Raw genomic sequence first — 12,248 nt, 5'->3', positions numbered from 1 at the left:
CATCTACAGCAGAGAAAATGGGAAACTGCCGATAATTGGCTGTTATTGCTGGGGATACTGCAGCCCACCATACTGGTGTGGTACCTAGTATATAGCAACCATTCAGCGCTGGCTCACTGAAGGGGAATCCAGTCTGGGGACTGAGGATATTACATTTTTATACATAAACCAAAATATGGAGAAAATGAAATTCTCCGTCCCTTACTCGACCTGTGCAGGCTGCTGTAATGTTATTTTAGTGATGTTGTGAAAATCTGTGATTTTATTTTTTTCCTTTAGTACGGAACTACTCCTCTTATCTGGGCGGCAAGAAAAGGCCACCTGGAATCTGTGAAATCCTTGCTGCAGATGGGAGCGGATGTCGACCAAGAGGGAGCTGTAGGTTTCTGACATTTTTTTTTTTTTTTAAATAGTTTTTTTCTTCCCTTTTTCAATTGTTGTAAATAATAATGCAGAACAGTTGCAAATATTCAGTGTAGTTATATCTTTGTATTTCATGGCTATCTTTACCCCTCCCCCACGTCACATAAATGTACATCACACGTAATGTGTGGGTGTATGGAGCCATCCTGGGGACTAAGAATTAAAGAAAAAAAAATTTATATTTTTTTCATATAAAAGTTGTCCATTAAATAAATTAAAAATATAAAGGTTTATGAATCACCTCCACTTTCCAATTAAAAAGTACATGCCTAAAAAAAATAAAAAAATCATGGTTAATATTCTTGTGTCCAAGAGTCCAATCTATAAAAGCAACCCATACGGTTAAAAATAAGTAAATATACATATATATATATTCTCTCTGGAATTGCCATTTTTTGGTTGACGACTTTCACCAAGTAAGCAATCAAAATGTTGTGTGTACTTGAAAATGATACCAATAAAAATGACCGCTTGCCACGCAAAAAAAAAAAAAAAGCTGAAAAAAAGTTACGGAAAATAGTGATACAAGCTAATTTTTTTTATTCGCTAAAATATAAAAGAAACTGTGATCACCCTGACATGAAGAATCGTTGCCTTTTCTTTTATAGTACAATGACCGATGGACAAATAAAACTCCAAAATCAGAGGCTGAACTTTGAGTATTTTTTTCACCATTTTATCCCACATAAGTTTTCTTTCATATTCCTAAACAAGCCCTGGTACAGTTTTCTCAATAAAAAAACAAAACAAAACAAAAAAAAACCTTAGAAGAAGTGGTAAAAACCAAAGTGTCAATGCAGAATGGAGCTCTGGTGGGAAGGGGTGAAGAGGTAGCCATGTTTTTTTAGAATGGCATCCCGTTGAATAGACCGTTTCTTCTTGCAGAATTCGATGACGGCTCTGATTGTCGCAGTGAGAGGCGGCTACACCAACACCGTGAAGGAAATTTTGAAGAGGAACCCAAATGTGAACTTGACCGATAAAGACGGCAACACGGCTCTCGCTATAGCAGCCAAAGAGGGCCACACTGAGATTGTGCAGGACCTACTGGATGCCGGCACCTACGTCAACATCCCTGACCGGGTAAGGCCACGGTTTTTATGCCGTTTTTTTTTTTTTTTTCTCTTGACCAAACCGGAATGTGGACATTACAATAGAATCCTTCGATCTTCCAGGTTTGCTGACCCTAGAGTACATTTTGACTAATTTTATAAACTGATCAAAAGCAATGGCAGACATATACACTTGCCCCATAAGGGTGTTTCCAAATAAAGCTTGAAAAACACTTCCTATTCATCTCTGTTCCTTTGTTTAGTCTTTTGAGCGGCATCTAATTTCCCGCTCTATTATGTAATAAATGGAAGATACAGATTAGATATTAGAAAAACTTTTTGACAGTGAGGGTGGTCAATGAGTGGAGCAGGCTGCCACGAGAGGTGGTGAGTTCTCCTTCAATGGAAGTCTGTAAGCAGAAGCTGTCTGAGATGGTATAATGAATCCTGCATTGAGCGGGGGGTTGGACACGATGACCCTAGAGGTCCGTCCAACTCTAACATTTTATGATTCTATGATGAAAACTCCCCATTATACCGATCAGTGCCGGCCGCAGTGATCAGACCCCCATCGATCAATAAAGTTTCACCGGACAACCCCTTTCAAACACTGTTGGCAGTAGCAATATTTTAGACGCATTTCTAGCAGAAGTCTAGGCTACGCTGTAGTAAAGCACACATAGATCATATGGTGCACTGCTGACTGTCTAGCGTTGCCTCTGCTCCGTACAGCACTATATGTTCTGTACCACCATCTACCCATACCAGGGTGCTCTGATCCTTAGGATGCCAGGTGAGAGTGGCTCTATATTATTTTTCTGGGGGGAAAATGTCTTTAAAGGGAACCTATAAATCTGACTACTCTCAAATATTTTTATAAAGGGAACCTGTCACCTGGAAAAAAAATAAAACACTATTAACTTTCAGAAATGGGGTTTTCCAATGTAGTCTACTTATTGCTCAGGAGTTTTTCTATGAAGTGACGGCTATGGGCCATACAATGCTCCCAGGCAAATAATCTGCAAATATCCTCTTCATTGAGGAAATGGCTATCCTATAAATGAATATCGACCCTCATCCCTTCCAAACTCCCAGTCCCAGCACAGACCTCTCACCCGGCTGACCAGTCTTCTATACTTTGCAGTTGTGAAGGACAAGACCCACGTCCAGGCTCGGTACTGAGAGAAGTACGTCCCTGTGACATTGGGCAGCCTCCCAGTATGGAATGAAGTGAAGGATTTGTTTACTCTCACATTAAAGCAATGTGATCACATATGTCTCCTCCATCTGCTCGCGCCACTTAGCCAAAGCCCCCATGTGTCGGCACTGGACAGGAGCAGATGGACACTTTGCACTGTGGGATCGTTGTAAAATCTTTCAAGTGGAGCTATTTTACTCATCTCGTATTTGGGTGCCCCCTGGGTTCTGGTTTTAGAGGGGAAAAAATTCATTCTTCTGCAGTAAAAAAAATAAAAATAAACCGAGGCTCAAAGTAACTGCTGGTAATGGGGAGGAAAAAAGTTATAGATGGAGAAACGTTTCCCATGAAGACACTTTTACAGATCTGCAATGTAAAGGAAATGTGTGAGCAGATGAATATCTATTACTAGGATGCAGATGGCTGGTGCTCTGGGGTCTGCTGTGATCCTGCTGGTCTCTGGGGGGATATGTAGGGCCAGCGGTGCAGTCCTGTCTTATACTACTTCATCTTAGCTGGATGGAAATATGTAGTAGATGCCCATGTACACTCATATATAAGAAGTGGCCGGACCCAGGCCAGCGCAGTTCTGCGGGCGGTGTAGTGGCCGTTCCTGGGTACTGCGGCTCAGCGCCTATTCATTTCTCCTACGCCTCATTGGGGGACACAGACCGTGGGGGTATGCTGCTGCTGCCACTAGGAGGACACTAAGTGATACAAAGAAAGTTAGCTCCTCCCCTGCAGTATACACCCTCCTGCTGGCCCTCAGCTAACCAGTTCTTGCTTAGTGTCTGTAGGAGGCACTTGGGTCTGTTTTCAGACCCCAACTTTCTTATTTTAATTTAAATTTTTATTTTTCTGTAAATTTTTATTTTTTATTCAACGGAGTGAAGGGGGCGACGGATCCTTTTTTATGGGACCCGCTCTCCCCCGAACCAGCAACAGGCGAGCACGGCGAGTATACCTCCCCGTCCCTCTCCTGCGACGTTGGAGCACGCCAATTTTTACTGGGGCGACGGGTTTCCATCTTTGGTCCCGATCTCCCTTCCCCCTGCAAGATGGCGAGCACATAGAGCCTGCTCTAATGTTCCTCTCCGGTGGCCCGACATACAAGGCCCACATCACATGGCGTTGCATACTTACGGCAGAGCCCACCTCTCCACCTACCTAACAAGGGGATGATGGATTGAGAGAAGAGGTTGAGGATGGAGCGCGCAGGTACAGGGGGACCTGCATTACAGGACTGTGAGTATATCAGGAGTTCCCCTCCTGCGCTCCAGATCGCCTTGCGGCCGCGCCGCCGCACACCGCCGGGCAGGCCGGAAATTTAGTCCCCGGCTTTTCAGCCGGAGTAGGCCGCAATGGCCTCTATGGGGCAGGCGCCGGCGGTACTTGCGGCAGAGCCCCTGGAGAGAGGCGCCGGCGGTCGGGAAACTGCGGCGGTTAGCGTCGCTCCGTTGCGGCCGCCGCGCATCGCCAGGCAGGCCGAAAATTTAGTCCCCGGCTTCTCAGCTGGAGTAGGCCGCAGTGGGCAGATCTCTCCCACGGCCGTAACCCCGCCCCCTATATCGGCGCTTCTCGTCTGGGACGAGAGGCGCCCTGCAGATCTCGGGGGCCATTCTTCCTCACGCTGACTGCATGGAAGATGCGGTCCTGGGGGTGCCACTGGCCGGTACGCCAGCGGCAATCATTCGGCGCGCGGCCCGCCGACGCGCTCCACCGGCAGGCTCCATAAATTTAGTTCCCGGTTTTTTTTCAGCCGGACTAGGCCGCAGTTGAAATCCCCTTCAGGGGCGAAGGTGCCTTCACGGTCCCGATGGGCTGAACTTCGTGGATGTAAGAAGCCCCTCTCCATGGTCCGGGCAGCCCCAATCCCTGCACCGTCCTCGCTGCAATACCCGACATCCGCGGCGGCTCCATGCCGGGACGCGCACCGTTGGTAAGTGGATCCTGCCAGCGATGGGCTTCTGCAGCGGGCAGTCTCAGGCTTCCCTGTGGCCCACCTCCCTGAGGTAACGCTCCAGCCGGCTACAAAATTTGGCTCCCGGCTTCGGCCGATGTGTAGGCCGCACCTCAGAAGCGCACTGTGGCGCCTTAAGGCGGCTCTACCTTTTTTTCCTGGCGCCTTTCGCCTGGCACGGAAGCGCTTAATTTTCTCGAGCAACGAGTGACAACCCCTAACTTCTACGCTGGTCGCCGGCTGCAGAAATTTACGCCCCAGCTTGGGCCTATTCATGGAAGTCTCAAGGCTTCGCCCACGTTGTGCCTGTGGCTCCGCCCCCTGAATTGGCGCTTCTCGCTCGCTGCGAGATTTTACCTAAACCCGCATGACCAGTATTCCTGGTCTTAAAGTCACATGACCATTGTTCTCTGGTCTTAAAGGCACGTGACCAGTATTCCCTGGTCTTAAAGGCACGTGACCAGTATTCCCTGGTCTTAAAGGCACGTGACCAGTATTACCTGGTCTGAAAGGCACGTGACCAGTATTCCCTGGTCTTAAAGGGAACCTACCACCCCGTTTTTTAAAAATTAGATAAAAATAGTGTGAAATAGGGGCAGAGCTGGGCTTTACATTAGGGCCTTTTTGGTGCCTTTACACCCCCGTTAGGCTGCCCAAATACCTTTGTGAAGTGGCCGTTTTCTGCTGTCACTCAAGTGGGTCAGGTCGGATGGGCGTGGTCACAGCGCTGTTTGTCCCCCAGGATCCTGCTCATCATTACGTTGGTGGCGTAGTGGTGTGCGCATGTCCAGCAGATGAATCCACTGCCCAGGAGATGAATAACGGCGCGGTCTTCGCTATTCAGCCGTTTACCGGTGGGCGCGGCCATCTTTCCTGTGGCCGCGCCTGCGCAGATGGAGCGCTCTGCTGCCCGGGACTTCAGGAAAATGGCCGCCGCGACCTCCATCTGCGCACGCGCGGAATCCCGCGGCCATTTTCCTGAAGTCCCGGGCAGCAGAGCGCTCCATCTGCGCAGGCGCGGCCACAGGAAAGATGGCCGCGCCCACCGGTAAACGGCTGAATAGCGAAGACCGCGCCGTTATTCATCTCCTGGGCAGTGGATCTTCTTTGGACATGCGCACACCACTACGCCACCAACGTAATGATGAGCAGGATCCTGGGGGACAAACAGCGCTGTGACCACGCCCATCCGACCTGACCAGCTTGAGTGACAGCAGAAAACGGCCACTTCACAAAGGTATTTGGGCAGCCTAACGGGGGTGTAAAGGCACCGAAAAGGCCCTAATGTAAAGCCCAGCTCTGCCCCTATTTCACACTATTTTTATCTAATTTTTAAAAAACGGGGTGGTAGGTTCCCTTTAAGGGCACGTGACTAGTATTCCATGGTCTTAAAGGCATGTGACCAGTATTCCCTGGTCTTAAGGGACATGACCAGTATTCCCTGGTATTAAGGGACATGACCAGTATTCCCTGGTCTTAAGACACATGACCAGTATTCCCTGGTCTTAAAGGCATGTGACCAGTATTCCCTGGTTTTTTAGGCGCGTGACCAGTATTCCCTGGTCTTAAAGGCGCGTGACCAGAATTCCAGGGTCTTAAAGACACGTGACCAGTCAGGATCCCCTGGTCTTAAACGCACACAATATTCCCTGGTGTTAGGGTACGTTCACACAGGACTTTTTTGCTGCTTTTTTTTTGCTGCTTTTTTTTATGCTAATTTTCAGCTGCTTATAGGTGCGTTTTTTGTGCGTTTTTATGGTGCGTTTTTTTGTGCGTTTTTGGTGCGTTTTTGGTGCGTTTTTTTTCATGCTTTTTTTGTGGTATATGGTGAATCAAACATGTTTGATGACTACACCAAAGACACTCAGTTAGTACTCAAGCACGCTCACATAACACGTTATCAGAGCACGTTCACATCACTAGTATTTACCTACTACCTGGTCATTTAATTTGTTAGAAAAGGACACCTCACAATGGCTCTTCACACCTGACAATGGCTCACAATGGCTCTTCACACCTTACTACCAGGAACTCCCTCACAATAGATCACAATCAGGACACCTCACAATGGCTCTTCACACCTGACAATGGCTCACAATGGCTCTTCACACCTCACTACCAGGAACTCCCTCACAATAGATCACAATCAGGACACCTCACAATGGCTCTTCACACCTCACTACCAGGAACTCCCTCACAATAGATCACAATCAGGACACCTCACAATGGCTCTTCACACCTCACAATGGCTCACAATGGCTCTTCACACCTCCCTAACCACACCCCTAAGCTCTTGGCTGTGAGATCCCTTCCTGCTGGCCATGATTTTCTGCACAAAAAAAGCAGCAAATAATGCTACATGCGTTTTTTCAGCGTTTTTGCAGCGTTTTTTTCATCACCCATTCAAGTCAATGGGTGAAAAAACGCTGCAAAAACGCAGCAAAAACGCTGAAAGAAGTGACATGCCCTATGTCCAAAAAAAGCAGCAAAGCAGAAAAAACTGATCAAACAAAAAACCAACGTGTGTGCATGAGATTTCTGAAATCTCATAGGCTTTACTGGTTCTGTAAAAAGCAGCTGAAAATTAGCATAAAAAAAAGCAGCAAAAAAAAGCAGCAAAAAAGTCCTGTGTGAACGTACCCTTAAAGGCACACGACCAGTATTCCCTGGTCTTAAAGGCACACGACCAGGATTCCCTGGTCTTAAAGGCACACGACCAGGATTCCCTGGTCTTAAAGGCACACGACCAGGATTCCCTGGTCTTAAAGGCACACGACCAGTATTCCCTGGTCTTAAAGGAACACGACCAGTATTCCCTGGTCTTAAAGGCATGACCAATCCGAAACTGGTCATAAATGAGGAGCCCTCTGCCGCTGATCCAAGTTTATCCTAGTGTAACTAGTTCCCTCAGTCTAAACTCCCTCGTAGAGCTTTTGCCATCCAGTCCGGATATGCGAGTCACTGGATAGAAGCCTCTACGTGGGACGCTATGCCTGGTCTGATTTTTAAGGGCGACAGGCACTTTAAAGGGCGCCGGTCTCCCCACACCATCAACAGACGGGCACATGAAGGTCGCTTCCAGGTATCCTTTTTCTGCATCCAGGTCTAACGCCAGACAACCTGTCCTGTCCACCCGGAGACCTGAACTCTGTCGATGAACAGAGGCACCCCTTTCGGGCGTCTGAGCACCCCCCTCTGCATCACCACTATTTAACAGAAGATGCAGGAAATGTTCCCTCTCCACTTCCCTGTTAGGAGGATGGTGGATCGAGGCTCCTAATTTTTAACTCTATGACCTGCTGGAAGCAGCGGCGCATTCTGCCACTCCGCAGATTAACCGGGTGCAATCTCCTGTGGTTTACCTACCAGTATCCCTGTCCGATATGTCCTCAATTACAAATGCCACGCTCTGTCAAATAACAAATCTGGTTTGTTCCGTTTTGCGGCTACGGGTCCAGCCCTCTACCCTCCCTAGCCGCCGCATGGATTGCTAGAGCAACGGTCTCCTCCCTGGAGACCTTAACTACCTTGATTCACACCAGTACCCCTTTCCTGAAGACAGTTCAGCTGGTCAATCAAATTTTTCAGCGGGAGACTAACCAAGGATCGTACGTTCCTACAGCCCCGACCAACAGTGAAAGGGTTGTCCAGGACAGTCTAGATCTAAGGGATCTTGGTTCCTAAAAAGGGAATGAGAAGTAGGACCGATCCCGGACCTCAAACTTCTAACTTTTTCACAAGGTTCTTCTTCTTCTTCGAATGGAGTTCCTCTGCTCAGCTATTACTTCAACACAAAAGGTGCAGTCTCTGGCATCCATCGACATTCGGGATGCCTAACCTCTTCAAAATTCCTTTGCCTTTCCATTCGTGAACAGCATTTAAGTCACGACCTTGTCCTTCGGCCTTGCTACCGCACCCAGAGCGTTCGCAAGGGTCATGGCGGCTGTCATCTTGCACCTAGAGGCGTGGTCGTTCTGCCCTGTTTGGCCGACTGTTTACCCGCCCTTGCAGGACTACGCTGAGTCGTCTATATCACTTGTGATATCCTCTCACCTGGACTGGAAGCTAGACTTAGACAACTTCTCATTTCCAGCCCAGCAGATATCCTCTTTGAGGATGATCCGGTATTCTTCCAGAAGGGTGGTAAATTTCCCTCCAGACAAGGTCATGGTTTTCAACAGGGAGCTCGCGCTCTTGCTCACTCATCCCCTCATTTCATTCGATTTGCTGGGAGGTTTAAAAACAACGACGGGGACGACAATGGAAGCAGTTTCCTTCGCTCCGTTAGTTTTTTTCAGCAAGTCAAGCAGCCTTTCAGACGATAGTCTCTGAGCTCTTTCTTCATCCGGGGTTTTTTTCTCCCGGTTCCATGGTTACTAGTAACTTCCAATGCCAGGCCTCTTCTTCCGATCATTGCTCTGGAGTTCTCAAAGGTAGTCCTATAGTAGGTCCTCTACCTTATGGCGGGTCAACCCAGCCGATTTCAATTGGACAGCGCCACGGCTGTGTCATACGTCAATCATCTAGCGAGTACCCATGTTCAAGCGCCTTGGCCAGGGTACCTCACATGGGCCGAGATCTATCACTCGGTGATCTTGGCAGTACATGTCCCAGGAGTAGAACTCTGGGCTGCGAACATATTTCGCTGTCAGGGTTTCACCTCAAGTGAGTGGGAACTTCACCTGGAAGTTTTCCATCAGACCCGCCTTCACTGGAGCTCTACAGTTGTAGTTCGGATGGCGTCCTGACTGATCGCCTGTGTACTCGAGTTTGTTGTTCGGTCTCGAGATCCAAGAGCCATCGCACTGCATGCTCTGGTTATTCCGTGGTACCAGTTTCCACTTCCGAGAGTTTTTCAGAAGCAGAAAGGGCCCCAGTGATCCTCAAAAATCCGCACTGACCACGTCAGTTCGCTTGCGGAGCTGATAGTTTTCTGTCTTTCTGCAACAAAACTGCAAGTAGGGACCACTTCGCAGGATGTTTTCACATGTAGTTCTTCCCTATTGCATACCGTTAGATCATTGGGATCTATTCTATTAGGGAAGGTCGCCCCCCTTTTTTCTCGGCGATATCCTCATCCTGACGAGTCTTCGGTGCTAACAGGTCTTTTCAGACCTTTTTTCCCTTATTTCCTTCACGGCAAGGTGGTATGGTATCACTACTGTCATGAGGGCATAGTTCTCCCCTCATCTCTTTTGGCACCAGTCCACAAAATGGAATGAGTTCCCCATAATCCGAACGAGGCGAGTGCTTTGAGTAGGTACGTCTTGAGGACGGCGTCCCTCCCAAGGTTGGACACTGTATCTTGGGTTTCCTAACGGTAAGAGGACGGCTTCCTGATGTTTACAGGAAGGGTTTGGCCGTCTTCATCGGCCATTTAGCCTGGTGTATTCTTTTCTCCATCCAGGAGTCCTTCCGTGTTAGATGACAGCCTATCTCCCTGTCTATCGTGGGTTCTAGGCACCAGGCGTCGACAAGACACGCCTGCAAGCTTGCGGATTCGTCCAGTCCGCATGCATTCTTGAAGCATTATAATTCCCAGACTTCCACAGATGTGGCTCTGGGCAGACGGACTCTGCAGGCCGCGATGGCGCACTTGTAAGTAGCAGTTACACAGGGCCTGATCTGACGTTGTCCCCACCCAGGGACTGCTTTGGTACGTCCCACGGTCTGTGTCCCCCAATGAGGCGTAGGAGAAAGAGGGATTTTTGTGTACTCACCGTAAAATCCTTTTCTCCGAGCCAATCATTGGGGGACACAGCTCCCACCCTGGTATTGGCTTACGCTTGTTTTTCTATAATCCGATATGCTATACTCTCATATATAATATGACATGCTGTACGCTAATATGTTGTTACTGATCTCCTACTGCTTTTTACACCGAACTGGTTAGCTGAGGGCCAGCAGGAGGGTGTATACTGCAGGGGAGGAGCTAACTTTCTTTGTATCACTTAGTGTCCTCCTAGTGGCAAGCAGCATAACACCCACGGTCTGTGTCCCCCAATGATTGGCTCGGAGAAAAGGATTTTACGGTGAGTACACAAAAATCCCTCTTTCTATAGGAATTGAGAAAACCGGCCACGGCACAGTGTATGAAGCCGTGCTGTACTGGCGCTGTACGCTCTACGTCCGTCCGGCGCTGACAACAGGTGATCTGTGGCACTGCAGGGTGTCAGAACCACTGAGCCGATTTTGATGACTTGAAGACCATCAGTTTCTAAGCAGTGGAAAATCCCTTTACCTGCTCTACAGATATTAAGAAAGTAGATCGTGAAGATTCAAAAACTAAAACATGGTCTTACAGTCAGACCCCCACTAAGCTCCCTGTGATCATTAAAGGCTTAACCGCTTAGTGACCACCAATACGTCTTTTTACTGACCTGCGTTATAAGAGACTAGCATCCCCCGACGGGTGACAGTCCAGCAGATGTCGGCTGTACACGATAGCTGACAACTTCCTCCATCAGCCACGATTTGTCTTGGTACCAACTATAGCCGTTTAACCCCTTAAATGCGCCTGTCAATAATGACTACAGCATCTAGATGGTTAACAGAGTGTGGGGGCTCCATGTCCAACCCCATCGGCACCCCGAGATCTTGACCGTGTGGTCCTGATGTTTGCCATGGCAATTCATGATTAAATAATGGCCTTAAAGTCTGCCGGGTACGATGACCTGTTCAGAACTTATCAGCATTTTGATGGTAAAAAATAAGTTTTGTAAATTTCCTTGAAAGAATTAAAAATCACAGCTACATTTTTAAACCTTCTAAAATGTGAACAAAATAAAACAACCTTTTACAGATGGTGCTGATGTAAAGCAGACATGTGGGAAATGTTATTAATGTTTTTGTGTGGTGTGACCGTCTGGATTAAAGGGATAATCGCTCAATGTTTGAAAATTGTACTTTTTTTTTTTTTTTTTTACATTTTTGTAACATTTCTAATATTTTTCTAAATAAACGCCGAAAATATCAACATCAATTTGCAATTATCACAAAATACAATGTGTCACGAAAAAACAGTCTCAAACACAGGTCAGATTTCAAACATTTTGCCCGGTCACTAAGGGGTTAAATTGAGGGTCCAGACTTAGTCCCCCTTGTAGCATAAAACTATCAGACGTTCACCTCCTGCACCGGCGCCGGGACTGCGTGTGACATAGTTATGCCACGTGAGCGCTGCAGCCAATCAGCCGTCACGGAAGAAGTGAGAGCGCGGCCGCTCAGTAGTGACCGCTGATAGGCTGCAGCGCTCATGTGGTATATCGGTGCAGGAGGTGGCCATCTGTTCTTTATATTCCTTTATTTAATGTAACTTTTATGCTGGAGGAACCCCTTTATGTAATGAGTTGCCCAGGTAGTCGGCCTTTTAGGCCGCATGTTATTGTTTCCTGGAGCGTTGTGTGCAGCGATGTTATTCGCTGCCATTCCTGTGGATATTCTCCAACTCTTTTTCTCTAAATAACAGAATGGAGACACTGTTCTGATTGGAGCTGTCCGCGGGGGCCATGTTGAGATTGTCCGAGCCTTGCTGCATAAATATGCCGATATCGATATCCGAGGACAGGTAATCTTTTTATTCTTTCCTGATTCCCCTATGATGCATTTGTCATTG

At 47.8% G+C, this 12,248-nt stretch overlaps 1 protein-coding gene across 3 annotated transcripts in view; it reads left to right on the top strand.

Annotated features, from left to right (window-relative positions):
* The window catches only part of KIDINS220 (kinase D interacting substrate 220), a 152,723-nt gene that overhangs the window by 31,070 nt on the left and 109,405 nt on the right, over window positions 1–12,248 (top strand). For all 3 annotated transcript variants that reach the window (XM_077291392.1, XM_077291391.1, XM_077291393.1), the window contains exons 7-9: window positions 280–378; window positions 1,309–1,506; window positions 12,102–12,200. In XM_077291392.1, coding sequence (XP_077147507.1) covers window positions 280–378; window positions 1,309–1,506; window positions 12,102–12,200 — 396 coding nt within the window. The remainder of the gene's footprint in view (window positions 1–279; window positions 379–1,308; window positions 1,507–12,101; window positions 12,201–12,248) is intronic.

This window comes from Ranitomeya variabilis, chromosome 2 (genome assembly GCF_051348905.1).
Source record: "Ranitomeya variabilis isolate aRanVar5 chromosome 2, aRanVar5.hap1, whole genome shotgun sequence".
NCBI classification, from domain to species: Eukaryota; Metazoa; Chordata; class Amphibia; order Anura; family Dendrobatidae; genus Ranitomeya; species Ranitomeya variabilis.
This window is presented reverse-complemented; position numbering and strand designations above follow the sequence as displayed.